The following is a 23,913-nucleotide window of genomic DNA, read 5'->3' as shown; positions in this document are numbered from 1 at the left end:
CCTTCATTCTCTTGATATCCTTTGTTGAAAATCATATCTAAATATGCTTAGTAGCTGCTGATTGGTGGCTGCACAATAGATACCTCATGTGATTGGCTCACCCATGTACATTGCTATTTCTTCAACAAAGGATATCTAAAGAATGAAGGCATATCCTAGCCAGTGCCTCACCTGCCTCTGACCTCACTGCACGTCACTGGTCTGCACCTCCATGCTTCCGCCTCAGTCATTACCCTGCTTTGCTCCTGTTGGCTGCCCTAAATTTCTTTAACCAGCTAACCTCACACCAGAATCACATTCAAAAGCATATTAAATTAATCCAGAGTAGAGGAATTTATATATTTATTTACTGATTAGTACTGCTTAGGTCCAGTTTCACATATTGCAATTGTTTTTAATGATTAGCCCAGCAGTGGATGATCAACTGCTGGACTAATAATTTAAAAGAACATTATAAAATAAATTGATTTAGTTGTTTTCTGGGATGTTGGGTGGAGAGTGTAATTGCATGGGGGGGGGGGCAAGAAAATGTTTGCCCAGGGTCCAGTCAATATTAAAGACGGCCCTGGCGCCAGGTGCTGTACGTGCTGGGTGCTGTATGTTCTAGGTGCTGTATGCGCTAGGTGCTGTATGTGCTAGGTACTGTATGTGCTAGGTGCTGTATGCACTAGGTGCTGTGTGTGGTAGGTACTGTGTGTGCTAGAGAATGTGTGCGCTAGGGAATATGTGCGCTAGGGAATATGTGCGATAGGTACTGTGTGCGATAGGTATTGAGTGTGCTAGGTACTGTTTAGGCTAGGTAATGTGTGTGCTAGGTACTGTTTGTGCTGGGTACTGTTTGTGCTAGGTACGGTATGTGCTATGTGCTGTAAGTGCTAGGTACTGTATGTGCTAGGTGCTGTATGTGCCAGGTGCTGTATGCGCCAGGTGCTGTATGCGCCAGGTGCTGTATGTGCTAGGTGCTGTATGCGCCAGGTGCTGTATGTGCCAGATGCTGTATGCACCAGGTGCTGTATGTGCTAGGTGCTGTATGTGCTAGGTGCTGTATGCACTAGGTGCTGTATGTGCTAGGTACTGTATGTGCTAGGTGTTCTGTGCGCTAGGTGCTATATGTGCTAGGTGCTGTATGTACCAGGTGCTCTATGCGTTAGGTGCTGTATGCGCTAGGTACTGTATGTGCTAGGTACTGTATTTGTTGAGTAGTGTAGGTGTTGAGTAACGTAGGTGTTGAGTAATGTAGGTGTTGAGTAATGTATGTGTTGGGTACTGCATGTGCTAGGTACTGTATGTGCTAGGTACTGTATGGGTTGAGTAATGTATGTAACATAGTAGATAAGGTTGAAAAAAGACCGAAGTCCATCGAGTTCAACCTATACAAATCTAAAATACTTTAAAAAGCTCCAGTTAAGCTTAAATAACCCCATTAAAATGTGACCCATTTAATACTAGCAATCATATCCATGAATTTTGTTTATATACAGAAATTTATCCAGACTATTTTTAAATGTATCTATGGTATTGGCATTCACTACCTCCTTTGGTAATGAGTTCCACAATTTTATTGATCTTACAGTGAAAAAACGTTTCCGTTGCAGGAGATTAAATCTCCTTTCCTCCAACCTTAAATTATGACCTCTTGTCAGAAACAATTTTCTTGGAATAAACAGAGCTTCTGCCATCTCTGTATATGGGCCTTGAATATATTTATATAAAGTAATCATGTCACCTCTCAAGCGCCTTTTTTCTAAAGAAAACAGACCCAGTTTGGCTAGCCTCTTCTCATAGGTTAATTTCTCCAATCCCCTTATTAGCTTTGTGGCCCTTCTCTGAACTTTTTCTAGTTCTGCAATATCTTTTTTAGCAATTGGTCCCCAGAACTGCACTCCAAACTCAAGGTGAGGTCTTACCAGGGCTTTATATAATGACAGAATTATGCTTTCCTCCCTTGAATCAATGCCTCTTTTAATACATGCTAGTATCTTATTAGCCTTTGAAGCCGCTGCCCTGCATTGTGCACCCATCTTTAGCTTGTTATCTATTACTACTCCAAAATCCCTTTCCTCCTGTGTTTGGCTAACTCTTGTCCCATTTAAAAAATACGTAGCCTGCTTATTTTTACTTCCAAAATGCAGAACCTTGCATTTTTCTGTATTAAATCTCATTTTCCATTCACTTGCCCATAGTTCTAATTTTAGCAAATCCCTTTGTAAAGAGAGTTCGTCCTGCTCTGACCATATGACCTTACTTAACTTAGTATCATCTGTAAAAATAGAGATGTCGCTATTTAATCCTTGCTCCAAGTCATTTATAAAAATATTAAAAAGAACAGGGCCCAGTACTGATCCCTGGGGGACGCCACTGATTACCTTTGTCCAATCTGAGTATGATCCATTTACTACTACTCGTTGCTCCCTATCTTTTATCCAGTTATTTATTCATGAGCTAACATTTTCAGCTATTCCCAGTCCCTTAATTTTGTGCATTAATCTCTCATGTGGCACTGTATCAAATGCCTTTGCAAAATCTAAGTATATCACATCAACTGATTCCCCTTTATCTATATTTTTACTTACTTCCTCGTAGAATCTAATTAGATTAGTTTGACATGATCTATTTCTCCTAAAGCCATGCTGATTAGAACTCATAATCTTGTTTACACGAATATGCTCATCAATATAATCCCTTATAATCCCTTCAAATATCTTCCCCACTATTGATGTCAGACTAACTGGTCTATAGCTTCCTGGATCATCCCTGCTTCCCTTTTTGAAGAGTGGCACCACATCAGCTTTACACCAATCCTGGGGTACCATGCCTGAGGATAATGAGTCTTGAAAAATTAAGAGTAAAGGTTTGTCTATAACAGTGCTAAGTTCCCTTAACACCCTTGGGTGTATTCCATCTGGGCCTGGAGTTTTATTTACCTTAATATTTTCCAGTTTTTTCCTGATATCCTCTAAACAAAACCCAGTTAGTGGTATGGACTGGCATGTTCTATTCTGTTCCAAAGTATCATTCAATGGTTCCTCTCTTGTGTATACTGAAGAAAAAAACTGGTTTAGTACCTCAGCCTTCTCCCTGTCATTATTTATCATGCTACCCTCCACGCATTTTAATGTACCTATATTATCCTTCTTAGATTTTTTGCTATTTATGTACTTAAAGAACCTTTTAGGGTTAGACTTAGAATCCTTGGCAATTAATTTTTCATTTTCAATTTTGGCTAATTTGATTGCTTTTTTGCATGCTTTGTTACATTCCTTATAAATATTGTATGCTGAGTCTGTACTATTTTCTTTTAATAATTTAAATGCCCTACGTTTTTTCCTAATTTCTCTTAACACATTTTTATTTAGCCATAACGGCTTTGTTTTTTTTTGTTTTTTTTTATAACCATATGGTATGTGTTGATATGTATATTTATTTAACACATTTTTAAATATTATCCATTTATTCTCTGTATTTTTATTAGAAAATACATTGTCCCAATTTATATTATTTAATGATTTCCTTAAATCGTTGAATTTTAAAAGTCTTAGTTAAGCCTTTAAAACACTGCATTTGAAAATAGATTTCAAATGTGACCATGTTATGATCACTGTTACCCAAATGTTCTTTAACTTCTATGTTTGATATTATATCTGTATTGTTTGATAGCACTAAATCCAATATAGCTTTACTCCTAGTTGGCTCCTCTATTAATTGTGACAAGAAGTTATCCCTGAGAACATTTAAAAATCTATCCCCCTTAGCTGAATTACTAGTTTCATTGGCCCAGTTTATATCAGGGTAGTTAAAATCTCCCATAATTACAGCACTGTTATTAGCAGCTTTACCTATTTGGATAAGTAGTTGAGTTTCCTCCGGGTCACTAATGTTGGGAGGCTTGTAGCATGTTCCTAGTAATATGTTTTTAGGATTTTTCCCCCCACTCTTTATTTCAACCCACAGGGTCTCTACATTGTCACTTGTATCATAAATATCTTCCCTTATTGTAGGTTTAAGGTTAGGTTTAATATACATGCAGATTCCTCCACCCCTTTTATTATTCCTGTCCCTCCTAAATAATGTATACCCCTCTAAGTTAACTGCCCAGTTATGTGAATCATCCCACCAAGTTTCAGTTATACTGATAACATCATAGTCCTCTTCTGCAACTAAGAGCGTCAGCTCCCCCATTTTACCTGTCATGCTTCTTGCATTTGTTGTCATACATTTAATTTTCATGTGCTTTCTGCTGCTACTTGGTGTGCTTTCCTCTATATTTTCTAATGTGACATTTCTTAAGTCATCCCTTCCTTGAGATATTAAGGGATTGTCATATTCACAGACTGATCTCTCTGTTCTATTTTGTTCTAACTGACCCTCCCCCCCTTTGCCTAGTTTAGTTCTCTAAACGTGCTACCATCCTTTCCCCCAACACACCTGCACCCATGTCATTCAGGGGCAATCCATCCTTACTGTACAAATTGTACCCTAGTGAAAAATCAGCCCAGTGTTCTAAAAAGTCAAACCCCTCATTTTTACACCATGTTTTTAGCCATGAATTAACAGACCTTAACTCCTTCTGCCTTACTGAATTAGCACACGGCACTGGTAATATCTCAGAAAATATTACTTTGGAGGTCCTTGCTTTAAGCTTGCTACCTAACGCCCTGAAGACATTTTTTAGGACTCTCCATCTCCCACCGATTCCTTCATTAGTACCTATATGCACCATGACTGCAGGATCAGACCCACATCCCTCTAACAATCTATCAATACGCTCCACAATATGCCTAACACAAGCCCCTGGAAGACAGCAAACTGTTCTATGTAAAGGGTCTGGATGACAAATTACCCTATCAACCTTCCTAATAATAGAGTCTCCTACCACCAACATCTGCCTCTGGCCCTGACTTGTATCCCCCTCTTCCATGACTGAAGGACTGCCCACCATAGTATGCTCCTCTTCCACAGCTAAAGGACTGTTCACTATACTAGGCAACACAGCCCTCTCTGACACTGCCACCCCTGAACTGATATCCCCAACATCTTCACTTAATTTGGCAAATCTATTGGGGTGTACCAGCTCAGAACTGGCCTGTCTCTTCCGCTTACCTTTACTTCGCCCTCTAACTGTGACCCAGCTACATCCTGGAGTCTCCTCATCTGAATCCTCCCCATTCCCACTGCTGGAACCATTAACAACCAGCTCAGTCCTATCCATTTCCCTTTCAAGTGTCTGAATTTCATGTAGTGTTGCAATTCGTTCCTCCAGATCCCCAATACGAGTTTCTAAAGAGACAATATGCTCACACTTGCCACAAACATATAATCCCAGAAGCGGCTGCTCCAGTGATGCAAACATATGGCAAGCTGTACACTGAATGAGATTTTCACACATTCTTAATAAAAGGTTTAACTTAAAAGTATAAAATATATTTCCCCTTGGTTACCCCAAAACCTTGTTTGCCTAACTACCTTGGTTGCTAACTATAATACTTAAACAGACAATCTTACTTTAACAGAGAATCAATACAGCAAGCCTGAAAAGCAAGCTCCCAGAGTAATTGTGCTAAATTTATAATCTAGCTAGGCCCAAACAGCTGAAAAAAATCCCACCCCTAATTACCCACACAGGAAACAATAAAAAAAAAAAATAAAAAAAAAAATGTTTAGATACAAGCCAACAGTTATTTTGTTTTATAAAATGCAACCCTTGCAAAGCAAAATATTTATGAATTAGCTTTGTTAGCTAACTATAATACTTAAACAGACAATCTTACTTTAACAGAGAATCAATACAGCAAGCCTGAAAGAGCCTGAGTAATGTATGTGTTGAGTACTGTATGTGCTAGTTACTGTATGTGCTAGGTACTGTATGTGCTAGGTACTGTATGGGTTGAGTAATGTATGTGTTGAGTAATGTATGTGTTGAATACTGTATGTGTTGAGTACTGTATGTGCTTGGTACTGTATGTACTTGGTACTGTATGTACTTAGTGTTGTATGTGCTTGGTACTGTATGTGCTAGATACAAGGTGTGCTAGGTACTATATATGCTAGGTACTGCTTGTGCTAGTTACTGCGTGTGTTGGGTATTGTGTGCCCTAGGTACAGAGTGTACTGGGTACTGTTCATGCTAGATACAGTGAGTGTTGGGTACGGTTTGTGCTAGGTGCGGTGTGTGCTAAGTACAGCGTGTGCTAGACACAGTTTCAAGATCTCTTAGTGACCTCTCCTTCATATTGCTATGTTAAGTTGTCATAGATTATACTGAGGATACTGAGAGATTGATATAATACTATGTATTGCTGGAATATAATCTTCTCCTCCTGAAGTACAAAAATGTCCTTTATACTGGCTTCTGGAATACTAAACTTGTGTGCTAGGTACCGTGTATGCTAGGTACCATGTGTGCTAGGTACTGTGTGTGCTAGAGAATGTGTGCGCTAGGGAATATGTGCGCTAGGAAATATGTGCGATAGGTAGTGTGTGCAATAGGTATTGAGTGTGCTAGGTACTGTTTAGGCTAGGTACTGTGTGTGATAGGCACTGTATGTGCTGGGTACTGTTTGTGCTAGGTGCTGCATGTGCTAGGTGCTGTATGTGCTAGGTGCTGTATGTGCCAGGTGCTGTATGTGCCAGGTGCTGTATGCGCTAGGTGCTGTATGCGCCAGGTGCTGTATGCGCCAGGTGCTGTATGTGCTAGGTGCTGTATGTTCTAGGTGCTGTATGCGCTAGGTGCTGTATGTGCTAGGTACTGTATGTGCTAGGTGCTGTATGCACAGGGTGCTATGTGTGGTAGCTACTGTGTGTGCTAGAGAATGTGTGCGCTAGGGAATATGTGCAATAGGGAATATGTGCGATAGGTACTGTGTGCGATAGGTACTGTGTGCGATAGGTATTGAGTGTGCTAGGTACTGTTTAGGCTAGGTACTGTGTGTGCTAGGCACTGTTTGTGCTGGGTATTGTTTGTGCTAGGTACGGTATGTGCTAAGTACTGTAAGTGCTAGGTGCTGTATGTGCTAGGTGCTGTATGTGCCAGGTGCTGTATGCGCCAGGTGCTGTATGTGCTAGGTGCTATATGCGCCAGGTGCTGTATGCGCCAGGTGCTGTATGCACCAGGTGCTGTATGTGCTAGGTGCTGTATGCGCTAGGTGCTGTATGTGCTAGATACTGTATGTGCTAGGTGCTCTATACGCTAGGTGCTGTATGTGCTAGGTTCTGTATGTGCTAGGTGCTGTATTTGCCAGGTGCTGTATGTGCCAGGTGCTGTATTTGCCAGGTGCTGTATGTGCTAGGTGCTGTATGTGCTAGGTGCTGTATGTGCTAGGTACTGTATGTGCTAGGTACTGTATGTGTTGAGTAGTGTAGGTGTTGAGTAATGTAGGTGTTGAGTAATGTATGTGTTGGGTACTGTATGTGCTAGGTACTGTATGGGTTGAGTAATGTATGAGTTGAGTAATGTATGTGTTGAGTACTGTATGTGTTGAGTACTATGTGTGCTTGGTACTGTATGTACTTGGTACTGTATGTACTTAGTATTGTTTGTGCTTAATACTGTATGTGCTTGGTACTGTATGTGCTAGATACAAGGTGTGCTAGGTACTATATATGCTAGGTACTGCTTGTGCTAGTTACTGCGTGTGTTGGGTATTGTGTGCCCTAGGTACAGAGTGTACTGGGTACTGTTCGTGCTAGATACAGTGAGTGTTGGGTACAGTTTGTGCTAAGTACAGCGTGTGCTAGACACAGTTTCAAGATCTCTTAGTGACCTCTCCTTCATATTGCTATGTTAAATTGTCTTAGATTATACTTATAGGATACTGAGAGATTGATATAATACTATGTATTGCTTGAATATAATCTTCTTCTCTTCTTCTCCTGAAGTACAAAAATGTCCTTTATACTGGCTTCTGGAATACTAAACTTAATTCACACGAACTAGCCCCCCCCCCCCCCCACACATACACACACATTCAGAGCCCACATCAAGGTTCAATTTAGGTGAACTATTTTCACCCCAAAACATGTTAGAACTGCTTATTTAACGTCTCCTTCCCCTACCAAGGAAGAGTTATCTGATATATCAATGTTTTGATAGCAATTGTAATCGGACCTGCGTGTCCGATCCTTTTGTTTGTGTCTATTAGAGCAGGGGTCCTGCGTGTCCCCAATTGTTACTTCCAATTCTAAATCCGATCTCTGGTTCATTTTCTAAAAGTGCCCAAGATTCGTTCAAAATAGTGTCATAATAGTTTTTTATTGAAAAACATTAACCATTTTTTCGGGCTTTTAAGCCGGTGGGAGTGGGGAGTGCCTTTACATTGTGGCCTATGGGGACTGTGTGTTCCTAGTAAATATATATGTATATGAATATAAACATATATATATATATATATATGTATATAGTAATAGCTGAGAGCTTGTAAGAGATTGCTGGGCTTTTTCTGTGTGTTGTATTAATTTATTTTGTAATTTTCCCTATGGAAACAGCACAGCTTCCTCAGAGTGCTATTGAGCACCCAGGGCTGAGCATGTTGCAGGGTTATGGGATGTGTACCCGGTCCAGTCTGAGAGTGCAGTCCCCTTCCTTGTTTTGTATATAGTAATACAGTAACGATATGAGGCACAAGAAATAACGAGCTGTCACACCCAGGAGCGCACAAAGTAACACCTATACTTGGGAAGTGACAGATCGTTCTTCACAGATTTAAATAGGCGCAGATTCGCGCCACTGAGGTCCGCCCCGGCATCCGGAGCATGCAGCGATGATGTCAGCGCCGCACGCATCCAGAGCCAACACTGCCCCTCACAACGAGCAGGGAAGGAGACGCTGCGCCCCTAGCAACGGCAAGAGCGGCGCGGCGTGACACTATTAAAAAAATTAGAGGGGTTGTTTCTAGCTGGCTATATAACTGAAAGAATGTTTTAAAAAATATCATTTAAAAATGTATAAAATATATACAAAGTGTGTAAAAAATTATATAAAAAGTGTTTTATATACTTTGTATATTATTTTTATATATTTTTTCAATTATATAGCCAGCTAGAAACAACCCCTCTAATTTTTTTAAATACTGTGTATATATTTTCTATATATTTAAAAAAAAAATTGTATATGCACCTTCATTGTTTTCAAGTTCGCCTCACACTCTTTTTATATATAGTCCTTTCATTGACATTGAGTCACTAGCTGGTATATTATTGGACTCCCTCAATGGGCTAATACTAATTTATATCTCTCAGGAGTGACCGTTGATATTAAATACAGCTTGGGACCTGTCACAGATTTTTTGGACCCCCACCGTTAGTTTAGTCACATCTTTCACGCTGGTAAACACGGCATACATAGGTAATATTATTAGCATACAACAAATTGCTGCCTATGAATTTTGGCCACATCACATAGTAGGTGTGTTTTGTTTTGATGATAGCAGCGTAGGCTGAACATATGATCACACACAGAGGTGTGTTGTTCCTGGTGACTAACTGATTGGTTCTTTTTCAGCAGTGTTTCACACAGAAACTCAAGTGTATTTTAATCTAATATGTAGATCTATGTGGTTTTACTTTATTTTTTGGCACTAAGGTTTATGATTGAACGCATTGTTATGTGATGGCTTGTCTGGCACCTCAGCATTGAAGGTGGATTGCACATTTTTGAACATTACAGAAGTTGCAAACACTTTTGGTCACTATGGTAACTGCATTTTGCACACAGCACTGTGGCTTTTTGCACACCACCTGCGGGGATTGGTTTATTCACCTGGGGTGGGATTACTAGGCCTATTTAAGTTTGTATGTCTGTAGTTTTTGACTGTCAGAAGAAGGGATTCTGTATCCTGAAATGTTACAGGAATAAAGTTTTTGTTTACTGTGAAGTTGACCGAAGTCCAGTGAGTGCTTTTCATCACATTTGCCTTTACAATCACTCTCACAGCACCCTGGCAGTTGGGAACTTTGAGTGAGAGTACATTCACACCACTAACTACTATTTTTATTTATATTTTTTTATATATATATATATATATATATATATATAGAGCATTTTTCTCTGTTGGAAGAACATTGGTATGTGAAATATGAATAACTCATGTTGGGTTGAGGTGCACTTAGTCCTTCGTGGTGTCTGGTTCACGCATCAGCGATAAGTGTTAGTTTTTTTTCTTAACGCACTCCATTGAAGTCTGAGGGGTGAATGCATTATCGAGGTCATGATATCCGAAGTCCTGAAGTTAGTGCACATCGGGTTTTGCTTGCACACAAGCATTTCCCTTTCAACTTGTAATACTTGCATAAACCCACGTGCGTTAAAAGTTTACTCCTAGCAGTGTTTGTACCAGAGCAAAAGTGTTAAATAGCACACCATTTGTAATCTGCCCCAAAAGGTTTTATTTATAAATATTTTATTATATATTCCTATAATATGTAATTTCAGGGGCCTATCTATCAAGCTCCGAATGGAGCTTGAGGCCCCGTGTCTCTGGCGAGCCTACAGGCTCGCCAGAAACACCAGTTGTGAAGCAGCGGTCTAAAGACCGCTGCTCCATAACCTGTCCGCCTGCTCTGAGCAGGCGGACAGACATTGCCGGAAATCAACCCGATCGAGTACGATCGGGTTGATTGACACCTCCCTGCAGGTGGCCCATTGGCCGCGAGTCTGCAGGGGGTGGCGTTGCACCAGCAGCTCTTGTGAGCTGCTGGTGCAATGCTGAATACGGAGAGCGTGTTGCTCTCCGCATTCAGCGAGGTCTGTCGGACCTGATCCGCACTGTCGGATCAGGTCCGACAGACCTTTGATAAATAGAGGCCTAAGTCTTGTCGGGATTTTAAAAAAAAATAATATATTTTGCTTTTTGACTATTTTTTGGTTTTATATTTCATAGAAGACTTCCTAGTTTTATTATTTATTGCTGAAGTACGTTTTCACTGTTCTGAATGTGTTATAATTTTAATATTGAGATCCCATTGTAACAAACGTATTATTAATATAGAACACATTTGTTACAGTGCGGTCACAATATTATAGTTCTCACTGTTATACTTAGCGACCACACTGTAACAAACATGTTCTATATTAATAACACATTTGTTACTGTGCAGTCGCAATATTATTAGTATAACTTGTTCTGAACAGTGAGAACTTCCATCGGCAATAAATAAATAAAACCAGAAAGTTCTGGAATAACCATTAGATCTTTAAAAACTCAGAAAAGGTTAACTTAAAAAGAATAGCAGACTATTTGAATAACATTTTAAAAACATTCTCATAATTCAATTCAAATTTGAGTCACTAAACTCACATTATTATGCATATCTACTGATTTTTAAAATGTTCCCTATGGTGTGGGAGCCACCCTGTCTTTTTAAATCTATTATGCGCTTTCAAAAGGGGAAATATACTTATTCTGCCATCTACAAAACTCTGTTGGACTCTAGAAATTCTAGAAAGACTATGTCAAATATAATAGAGGCCTGGCAGAAAGAAGCTGTTTTTTCTCTAATGGTAGAGGATTTGGATAGAAGCCTTACATTTATTCAGCTGACCACAATAAGATTCATACTTCAGGGAGTCTCAGGTTAAATTGTTACATAGATTCTATGTTACTCCAAGAAAAGCTAATAATTGGACTTACCCTTCATTAAAACACTACTTTTGGAACTGTCCAAAGATTAATCAATTTTGGGCTACATTTTTTGGGTCTCTAAAATCTTAAATATAAGAATTAATATGGATTTCACAAACAATATATATTTGGGTGGTAATTTGTCAAATAGAAAAAAAGGCTTTGTTTCTTGCTATGGTTATGTTAATGTCTAGTAAATGTATTTTGAGAGAATGGCTTTCACCACAAACTCCCAATGTCAAAGATATCCGGCTAGCCTTGAGAGATCAATTAACCATTGATTTTTTTGATGTTTTATATGAAAGAAAGACAAGAACAGGGAAAGAACATGGGTTTGTTTATTAAATATTTAGAAACCCTGTTGAGAAACAAATAATTTGGCCTTTAGTGTGTGGTAACACAGTTAATATTAATTGGGATCATGAACTGGATTAAAATTGTTTTCTTTTCTGAGGCTTGAGGATATAGGGCGTATCTTAAATTCATAATGGTGGCAAACGTATGTCTATTTAAATTGTAGGATGTTATAATTCCTGTCATTGACACTGTAACTTTTTCTGTTTCGTCCTGCGTGACAAAATGCTGAGTATATTGTATATTTAAAAAGAACAGCAACAAAAAAAAACTCAACAAAATAAAAGCATAGAAAGTCATGACTACTGTCTTCTACGGAATATTAATATAACGTACACAAAAGCTTCTTCCTAAAAAAAATGAAAAAACGATAAGGGGTTTATGGCGGGTGTTTGTGCTCATCTGGCTTATCGCTAATATTACGTAATTAAGTGCAATTGCGATTTACGCTAGAATGATTACCGTGACTTCAGAGCTCTGGTTAACGGTTTTGGAAAAAAAAAGTTGCATAAAAACGCATCAAAATTACATTTCAAAGTACATTTACACTCATATTAATAACACCATCTTATAAAAATTATTACAAAAATATTGCACATAAACGTTATAAGGGCTCAATGATATGAGGTCTCAGGTGTTAAAAATAAGGCAGGCAAAGGGCTTTAACATAGAGATACTTACATATACATCTGTAAATATGTATATGTATGTATATATATATATATATATAATATAATATACATATGTATTTATGTATTTATATGTATATAAGTCAGGAAAGGAACCAGCACACGTATTATGACACAACCTCCGGGGTGCACTACCAAAAGCAGCATATACAATATTCACATGAGAAGGCACTTGCCGTATTAACCAGTATTAGTTTATTTCGGTGTAGTTCATTGTGAACCTAATTTGCATATATTACCCAGAATCCTTTGCTGCATTGGAAACAATGTATCCAGTGGTTTTCTGTGGGAAATACAAGCCTTCTGGCTTGTCTAGATTTGTTAATGAACTACACAATGAGTTAATTTCTCTATATTTTGTGCATAGTGGAGGATTTTAAATGCTCTCATGGGGAACACCACATAGCTGGTGAGACCACTTTGGATTTACCTTTTGGGACATTTGAAAAAGATGCCAGTTAGGCATCGAAACGTCATGTTTTTCCCAAGATTTTAACTTTTTGTATTATTAAAAGCTAAATTTTACTTACAAATGACCAGTGAGTGCTGCCTTTTTTGCATAGTATATATATACATATGTATAGAAACATAGATTTTGATAGCATATAAGAGCGATAGGCCCAGCAAGTCTGCCTGATATTTCCTAAAATATTTCCTAGAACAGCCTTATGCTTATCCCAGGCATTCTTAATATATATAGATATATAGATATATATTATATCAAATTGTATTTATGAATGACTAGAAAATATTCTATGTGAAGGACATTGTAATGTGAAATATTCATATTTTTATGTTGGGATAATGCGCATAAGAATATGTGATCGGGTTTGCACGGGAGTGGGGTGTTTTTTCCCCACTTTTTTTTCTCCATTTACTTTTATGGGGGATTTGTAAACGCACATGCGATATTCTAAGTTCTGACTTTTGCACTCGTCGGTCACAGCGCAATCGAAAACAGTTTACTTTCAACTCATAATACAAGCACAACCCGACGAGCGTAAAAATCTAACTTCTAGCAGTCCACTTGTACTCTGGTCTTGTACATGCATGTATAATTTTCCCACAATCCCCCAGCTCCGATTGGTGTATTATCCAAGTTCAATTTTCACTATTGTATTGTAACTAAAGTAGTTGAGTTTCTGTTAACACATAAATTCTATTGCCATACAATACTGTGCAAAAGGATCAATGTAGGTAGGTGACGAGACTGCTTTGAAAACATCACCACTATCGCAACCCACTGAGATGTACAGTGAAACGCCTCTCAGGGAAACTGCCTCCAAAATTGGATTTCAGCCCTTGTTAATATTTCCCCGGCTTTCTTGTTCCCACGGCGGATCCCTTGTGAATATATCATCAGGGCCCAAGCCAGCAGGTTTATGATCATCAGGCCCTATAGGTTAACTTAATTATATGGGACATATTACAAAATCTATCATGAAAGAGCAGCAATTAGGCATGTTAAACATATATTTTTTTCCTTCTGTTTTATTGCAATGCAAAAATTAAGCAAAAACTGTTTTTGTTTTTTTTTTTTAAAAAAACTGCTCCCACTGAAATAAATTTAGCACATGAACATCCATTTTATATTTAAAAAAAAATACATTTTGAAACATTTTAAACAGAATGAAAAATGTCCCTTTAATTTAAACTCTGTTGCAGTTAAGTAATTAAGATGCTATACAGAGCCACAAATATAATGAGTTTTGAAATAATCCTGACACATTAGCTTGTCAAAAGGAAACTGCTTTTTTACTTTGTGCATGGTTTTGTTAAGTGGAAATACATATATTGAGACTATTTCTCTTCATTTGCTACTGGTTTGGAACAAGTGACAGAAATCTTGTATTGGTCTGGTGAAAATACTTTGAAATGCTTGGTGCTTAGAAGTACTAACATCAAAGTTTTGATGTGTGCAGTTTTCATGTATGCTATTCCCATGCCAAGAATGGTACTTGTTCCCCAGAAGTTGGATTTAGGAGGGGAAATGTCACCAAATCTGCGCCTTATCAAAATTTGCAGCATGCACATCACAGCCGACTCAATGAGTTCTGCCTTTTGCATGAGAGGTGTTGTGAGCTTCTATAACTAGTTAAATACTGTGTCTAATGATAAATCTGAGCTGTTACATCTCTTCTCGCTGCCTCTCCTATCATTCTGATATATTCCACCCACTGTTAAAAGAGATGCACTTTATTCACCAAGACAGCTGGTGAGATTTAACTTTTTTTCTTTAACTTAACTTCAAAGAAGTAGAAGAACGTGTTCAGAATATAAAGCTTATAATTTTACCCTTATCAGTTGGGTTGCTAAAAAGAAGCAATCTTACACTGCATTTTGATGTTTTCAAACAGATTGGAAATGTACAAAGGTATAAAAGAAATAACTCAATAAAGGCAATTAAAGTTGGTATATTCCAGTTGGACTGATAGAAAGTGAATTACCTCTGCATGTATGACCGAAGCAGTGTTATTCCTAGAAGAAAATACATCATAATGGAACAGACCATCATAGCGAGTCCCAGAAGTATAGCTCTGTCCTCTCCTGCCTTGAGAGCAGTCACAGTTTTCCTTTTGTCCAAAAGATCATGGTCCTTGATTTTTTGATAAAAATTTCTAAGAATAAAAAAATACATATGCATTTTAAAACTGTCTGTTTATTTGTGCAAAGTGTAAATCTTCTTAATTCAGTGTTTCTGCTTGTATAATCCCCAACTGTTATACACAGTAGCTACATAGATGACATTTAAATTTGTCACTCCCCTATATTTACTAAGATGGGAACAGGCTTGTCTCTCTATTTTTTTGTCTTCTGTAGAGAAAATACCTAATTTTATGAAGGAGTTAATACTTTGAACAGAAGAAAGGTTACATGATATATATAGCATCACTGTTGATGTCTCTTTAAAATGTATTTTATACAACCTCTATGTCTACCTGTCTGTCTCTTTATCTTTCACTCTTTACCCTTTTTTAAGAGCTTGCACTTAGTTTGCTTTCTCATATCAAGATATTCTCTGTTTTTAAAATGAGGTAACAGACACATCAGAATCTCTTCTACAAGATCTGTGAGAAGTGGTTTTTTTTTGGCCTTTTGTAGTCAAATTGAAAGCTTTTTAAATCAGTTACACATATAATAGTACACCCAGTTATCATGTGGTTTTCAAGAGGATTCAAACCTCCAAACTAGTATTTTCATATATATATAAAATCTCACTGCTGTAAATAAATATAAATCTATATAATAAAAAGTATAAAATACATACACTTTTAAATACAGGTTCACTGGATTAGCATGCAAAAATAACATAGAGATATGCATAGAAATTCAAACTTTATTAAACTTTATTAAAACGTATTATACCATTGTTCTAGTAAATTCCACCAATACAGTATAATGAACAAAGCAGTGGACAGTTTTTACATGATACAATACCATGAATTTGTACCTAAAACAATCTCTACATCCTAAGGATTTTCGGATTACAATTGGCAACAGTGATTTTTAAAGTATCATAAAAAATATATAAACACGATTTCTTGGTGAAGAGCTGTGTATTGATTTTGCAATAGAGTTTTACTTTATTACATAAGCCTTTGAATCAGAAAGCACAAGTCTGTTTGGAACTGCAATTTCAGAGTTTCCTAATTATTTAGTGATCAGTCATTGTACAGTATACTCCAAGGAATAGTAAATGATTTACGTTTTTTTGTCTTTTAAAAGGTTTAAACTCTTGCTGTGAAGGAAATAAACCAGTTGTTCTTTTGAAGGAGACAATTGTCAAGTAAATGAAATCAGGACTCGGGGCAATAGACAACACTCATACTGACCTCAGCCAAGCTAAATGTAATGAAATTGTGTTCAGAAAGCGCAAACACTTTCATAAATGTGCAGGACATAACTTATGACATCATTTGTATCTTTCCCTTGCAGCACCCATGATGCCTTCATAATCAGTCTGCTGTGGACCACAAATGTGAGAGTGACATTTTCCTTTAATTACTCATCTGATTACATTTCTAATTGTAATCTTAGCTCAAAAGAACATTGTTGTTTACTTTTTTCAAACATCAATATGGAAGCAGCTTAATATAATTTAGAAGAAAGATAGAAAGGAATTGTGGAATTATTCCACATGTAAATTGCTTTTAGCAATATGCTCATTAAAGGGGTATGATTGTCACAACTGAAATATGCATAAGTGCATTTCAGTCTTGTACAGAAGTAGTTTGCAGCAATGTATTAGCAAAGTATGTCTAGTAGAAGTTATTACTGTTTCAGGGGCATGCATACATTTGCTGCACATGCCCAATGCACCTGCATTTAAACACCAGCTCAGATTGCTCTTTATGGCATGTTTAGTGTCAGTTATATTGCCATTGACTGCCTGAGCATGAATGTAAGGTAAATCAAACCTGTGTTATTTAAAAGGAGCATGAAATGCGTGTTGGTGTGTAATGATCATTAAGGTCAGATTGCTTACTGATTTAAGGGGTAGGAAAGTCAAAATTAAACTTACATGATTCAGATAGAGATTGTCATTTTGAGACACTTTTAAATGTACATCTGTTATCAAATGGACTTTGTTCTCTTGGTATTGTAAATTGTTGTAAAAAAATGATCTGTTTCTTTCTTTTTGCAGTGTCTAGTCAGGTCCGAATGGGTTCTTAGGCAGGCATCTAGTCAGGGGGGCCAGTCTGTCTGAAAAAATGTGTAAATCTAATATTCTTCCTCTATCCTTGTCCAAACTCATGCATTTCAGTCTGTATCTGTTACGCCAAATATTGTGTGTGTATATGTATATATATATATATATATATATATATATATACTAATCACATGAAAGAAGGCATTCGCCGTATTAACCATTATGAGTTTAATTCGGTTAACGTTTTCGGGGTCTCCCCCATCCTCAGACCTAATAACACCAACATAAAAAAACACCTTATTTATCACCTTACCCCCTCCACCATAGTGAGACAGAGTCAGCTCCCATGGCGTCGGTCCAGCGCAACTGCGCATGCGCAAGCCCTGCTATGGAAAGCCAACTAGGACAAAATTGCTGCAAAGCAAAAAATAAAAATACATCGTAATTGTACTTAGTGTGTATACCGCTATAACATTGGGACATAAGTTAAATGAATGGTATAACAGCCTGCCTATATTACACATCATAGCCTTTTAATACTTATGACGCATTTCTCAACCTCAAAAGGGTCGTTTCATCAGATAAAAAAGTGAATGCCATCATTGATGGCATTCACTTTTTTATCTGATGAAACAACCCTTTTGAGGTTGAGAAACGCGTCATAAGTATTAAAAGTCATTTTTATTTGAAGTTGTCTGTGTTGTGGTTTATCAATACCAACTGAACAACACACAAAAGATTACACCTTTGCAGCACCTGAAGTCCAGTCAACAGGAGACATATACAAAGTTGCAACCAGGACAAGTGCCTTTGGAGATTGGCTTCCACAGTGTACTAGCCACTGATAAGTGCTAGCCTGCTCTTTTGCACTGGTCACAGCACAGTGCCACACTATTTGGTAAGCATAATACTTACTTTTATCTGTACCTGCATTCCAGACGGTATCACGCTATTGTGGCGCCCTCTCTCTACTCTTTATATTTTAACAGTTGTTCCACACTCTCTGGGATCAAGAGGAGCAGCCTGACTCACCATACCTATTAGGAGGATACCTTTATCCCTCCAATTTACCACCAGCTTATGGACATTAAACAGGACTAATATGGTAGATCTGATCTACTATGTTTAAAGTGCATTACCTTGTTTTATATTGAATATTGTTTTCTTTTTCAAACATCAGCGCTCTTTTATATCCCTTCATTGGGATATGTTCACACATCATAGCCTGTCCAGCTCAATAAATGTTAATTACCACTGTACAGCACAGAGATACATCGTCATACTTTGTCTAAAGATAGAGCCAGTAAAGTCTAATCTTGACTACTCTTTTGTCACTCAGACACATTCATGCAAGGCTATTAAGACATTAGGACTGCCACACATTCATCATTCATGCATACATCAGGTAGCAAGACAGACTTGATACAGCATTCTCACCTACTGTAAAATCATGCCATACAGAACACTCTCATCCTCCAAGGATCAATACAGAAGGCTGTTATACCATTCATTTAACTTATGTCCCAATGTTATAGCGGTGTTCACACTAAGTACAATTACGATGTAGTTTTATTTTTTGCTTTGCAGCAATTTTTTCCTAGTTGGCTTTCCATAGCGGGGCTTGCGCATGCGCAGTTGCGCTGGACCGACGTCATGGGAGCTGACTCTGTCTCACTATGGTGGAGGGGGTAAGGTGATAAATAAGGTGTTTTTTTATGTTGGTGTTATCAGGTCTGAGGACGGGGGAGACCCCGAAAACGTTAACCGAAATAAACTCATACTGGTTAATACGGCGAGTGCCTTCTTTCATGTGATTAGTGTATATGCTGCTTTGGAAATGCACCCCGGAGGTTGTGTCATAATACGTGTGCTGGTTCCTTTTCTGATATATATATATATATATATATGTGTATATCTATATACATGTATATGTGTATAGCTGTGTGTGTATATATGTATGTATGTGTATGTATACATGTTTATTGGTGTAAATATATGTATGTGTATGTATACATGTTTATTGGTGTAAATATATGTATGTGTATGTATACATGTTTATTGCAGATGATACACAAATTTGTAACAGAGTGGATCTTCCATGGGGGTAGACAAAATGAGAAGTGATATACAAGAATTGGAGGATTGGACAAACAACTGGGATCTAAAGTTTAACACAGCAAAGTGTAAAATAATGCATTTAGGGAAGAAAAATCCAAATGTTAATTACAGGCTCAATAACACTATACTGAATCTTACAAATGAGGAGCAGAAGTTGGGAATTATTATTTTAGATGATTTAAAACTTAGTAAACAATGTAGTAATGCAGTGAGTAAGGCTAGCAGAATGCTTGAATGTATTGGTAGAGGTATTTGCAGCAGAAATAGTAAGGTTCTTATGCCACTTTATAGATCATTAGTTAGAACTCATCTTGAGTATTGTGTGCAGTTCTGGAGGCCATATCTTCAGAAGGATATTAACAAACCTGAATCTGTGCAAAGGAGGGCTACCAAAATGGTACATGGTCTAAAAAATAAAACTTACCAGGATAGGCTCAATGACCTAAATATGTATAGCTTAGAGGAGAGAAGGGAAAGAGGTGATATGATAGCAACTTTCAAGTACGTTAAAGGGCTTAGTAAAACTGAGGCTGTGGGTATGTTACATAAAATGAAAAATTCAAGAACAAGGGGTCATATAATTTGCTGAATGTTATTATAATTAGGATACGCCTGGAATGTCTCAGAAAAGCATACATTAGTTAAAGGGACAGTCTACACTAAAATTGTTATTGTTTTAAAAGATAGATAATGCCTTTACTACCAATTCCCCAGCTTTGCACAACTAACATTTATATATTAATATACTTTACAACATTTAACCTCTAAATGTCGGCCTGTTTCTAAGCCGATATAGACAGCCTCTTATCACATGCTTCTTTATTTGCTTTTCACAACAGGAGACTGCTAGTTCATGTGGGCCATATCGATAACATTGTGTTCACGCCCGAGGAGTTATTTAAGATTTAGTACAACACAGTACAGGGAGTGCAGAATTATTAGGCAAATTAGTATTTTGACCACATCATCCTCTTTATGCATGTTGTCTTACTCCAAGCTGTATAGGCTCGAAAGCCTACTACCAATTAAGCATATTAGGTGATGTGCATCTCTGTAATGAGAAGGGGTGTGGTCTAATGATATCAACACCCTATATCAGGTGTGCATAATTATTAGGCAACTTCCTTTCCTTTGGCAAAATGGGTCAAAAGAAGGACTTGACAGGCTCAGAAAAGTCAAAAATAGTGAGATATCTTGCAGAGGGATGCAACACTCTTAAAATTGCAAAGCTTCTGAAGTGTGATCATCGAACAATCAAGCGTTTCATTCAAAATAGTCAACAGGGTCGCAAGAAGCGTGTGGAAAAACCAAGGCGCAAAATAACTGCCCATGAACTGAGAAAAGTTAAGCGTGCAGCTGCCAAGATGCCACTTGCCACCAGTTTGGCCATATTTCAGAGCTGCAACATCACTGGAGTGCCCAAAAGCACAAGGTGTGCAATACTCAGAGACATGGCCAAGGTAAGAAAGGCTGAAAGACGACCACCACTGAACAAGACACACAAGCTGAAACGTCAAGACTGGGCCAAGAAATATCTCAAGACTGATTTTTCTAAGGTTTTATGGACTGATGAAATGAGAGTGAGTCTTGATGGGCCAGATGGATGGGCCCGTGGCTGGATTGGTAAAGGGCAGAGAGCTCCAGTCCGACTCAGACGCCAGCAAGGTGGAGGTGGAGTACTGGTTTGGGCTGGTATCATCAAAGATGAGCTTGTGGGGCCTTTTCGGGTTGAGGATGGAGTCAAGCTCAACTCCCAGTCCTACTGCCAGTTTCTGGAAGACACCTTCTTCAAGCAGTGGTACAGGAAGAAGTCTGCATCTTTCAAGAAAAACATGATTTTCATGCAGGACAATGCTCCATCACACGCGTCCAAGTACTCCACAGCGTGGCTGGCAAGAAAGGGTATAAAAGAAGAAAATCTAATGACATGGCCTCCTTGTTCACCTGATCTGAACCCCATTGAGAACCTGTGGTCCATCATCAAATGTGAGATTTACAAGGAGGGAAAACAGTACACCTCTCTGAACAGTGTCTGGGAGGCTGTGGTTGCTGCTGCACGCAATGTTGATGGTGAACAGATCAAAACACTGACAGAATCCATGGATGGCAGGCTTTTGAGTGTCCTTGCAAAGAAAGGTGGCTATATTGGTCACTGATTTGTTTTTGTTTTGTTTTTGAATGTCAGAAATGTATATTTGCGAATGTTGAGATGTTATATTGGTTTCACTGGTAAAAATAAATAATTGAAATGGGTATATATTTGTTTTTTGTTAAGTTGCCTAATAATTATGCACAGTAATAGTCACCTGCACACACAGATATCCCCCTAAAATAGCTATAACTAAAAACAAACTAAAAATTACTTCCAAAACTATTCAGCTTTGATATTAATGAGTTTTTTGGGTTCATTGAGAACATGGTTGTTGTTCAATAATAAAATTAATCCTCAAAAATACAACTTGCCTAATAATTCTGCACTCCCTGTATTAAATGGAAGTCAATAGATAAAACATAAAAAGTCATGTGATCAGGGGGCTGTCAGAAGATGCTTAGATACAAGGTAATCACAGAGGTAAACAGTATATTAATATAACTGTTAGTTATGCAAAACTGGTGAATGGGTAATAAAGGGATTATCTATCTTTTAAAATAATAAAAATTATATTCTAGACTGTCCCTTTAATCCTTTTCTCTAGTGTTGACCTTGCCTTTTTGATCTATTGTCAGACCTACTGAATAGAATTTGCTGACTTAAACTTTGTAAACAAATGTTATTTACTTATATTGTAACTATATTGAAAACCCCTTGTTTTTGTTAGCCTAGCCAATCATGAAATATATGAGCCTAGATATGGAGATCAGGAGTGCCCTGTCTCCAGTGTATAAATATCTGTGTGGGGACTAATTCGTTTGTATTGTTTCTCTCCATATTGCAGTGTGCCTATCAATAAACGAACCCTCTCTATTATTTATTATTATTATTATTGGTTATTTGTAGAGTGCCAACAGATTCCACAGCGCTATTAACAAAGGTGGAGTACAAAAAAACAGTTATAGGGATCAAATGGGTAGAGGGCCTTGCCAAGAGGGCCTCTCTAACCTAAGAATATTAATTCATTCCAGGGTGAATATTACCAACAGTATATATTGTTGAAAAAGGATATATACATATCTCACACATTTGTCTCCTGTCATTGGCTCACCAGATGTGTTCAGTTATTTTCCAGCAGTAGGGATGGGCGAATGTGTTAATATTCAAATTCGAATGCTAGAACTAATGTTATTGTAGAAATTTGATTTACATAATAGAATATTTATAAGAACGAATATTCTTAAAAATTCGATTTTCGAATGTTATTTACAGTTTTCGAATGTCACATTTGAATGTCACTTTCGAATTAGGATGTCACTTTCAAATTCGAATATTACATTTATTAAACACAATTGTAGACTAGAAACACTATTTCGAATTCGAATGTCACATTCAAATCGAATATCACATTCAAATTGAATATCACATTCGAATTTGAATATTACATTTATAAAACACAGTATTAGACAAGAAATACTATTTCGAATTCGAATGTCACATTCAAATCGTATATCCCATTCAAATCGAATATCACATTCAAATCAAATATCACATTTATAAAAAAAAAAATGTAAACTAGAAATGCTATTTCGAATTCGAATGTCACATTCGAATTCGAATATTACATTTAAAAAACACAGTATTAGACTAGAAAAACTATTTTGAATTCAAATGTGACATTCGAATTTGAATGTCACATTCGAATTTGAATATTACATTTAAAACACAATATTAGACTAGAAATACTATTTCAAATTCGAATGTGACATTCGAATGTAGCATTTATTAAACACAGTTGTAGACTAGAAATACTATTTCGAATTTGAATGTCACATTCGAATTTGAATATTACATTTCGAAATTGAATGAATAAATAGCTAAACATCCTATTATTCTAACTAATATTTTCGAATTTTATTGAAAAATTTGAAAGCGAAAATTAGAAAATAGAATGTTAGAATGCTATATAAACATTCGAAATTCGATTTGAATGAACGAATGTATAAAAATTTGTTTTAAATTTCAAATTTTTAGAAACATTCGCCCATCCCTACCCAGCAGTCCATTGCTGCTCTGGAACTGGCTTTAACTACTGTATGTGTTTAATACCTTTACACGCATTCATCACACAGTTATATACAAGCAATAGTACAATAACAACACTCACTAACATATTAGAGCCTTTTTTTTCACTTTTATATCCCTTTAGGAAAAATACCTGCTACAGTGTTGACCTTTACCTGCCACGCTGCCTTATGTCTCAGGCAAACAAGGAGATCTTAAAATTCTGGTATTTTTGGAGCTCTAAAGTATGGTATTAGGATACCGGTGCTCTGACAAAATGCAGAAAGACATTTGGCAGAAGGACATTTGGCAGACGGACATTTGGCCGAC

The 23,913-nt window shown here is 37.3% G+C and overlaps 1 protein-coding gene across 1 annotated transcript in view; it reads right to left on the bottom strand.

The window, feature by feature from the left end:
- The window catches only part of LOC128656313 (calcium-activated potassium channel subunit beta-2), a 195,839-nt gene that overhangs the window by 64,356 nt on the left and 107,570 nt on the right, over window positions 1-23,913 (bottom strand). Inside the window, exon 2 of the mRNA XM_053710156.1 lies at window positions 15,106-15,276. Within this exon, the coding sequence (XP_053566131.1) occupies window positions 15,106-15,276 (171 nt within the window). The remainder of the gene's footprint in view (window positions 1-15,105; window positions 15,277-23,913) is intronic.

This window comes from Bombina bombina, chromosome 4, assembly GCF_027579735.1.
Source record: "Bombina bombina isolate aBomBom1 chromosome 4, aBomBom1.pri, whole genome shotgun sequence".
In the NCBI taxonomy this organism is placed as follows: Eukaryota; Metazoa; Chordata; class Amphibia; order Anura; family Bombinatoridae; genus Bombina; species Bombina bombina.
Note: the sequence above shows the minus strand (reverse complement) of the source record. Positions and strands in the feature narration are given on the sequence as shown.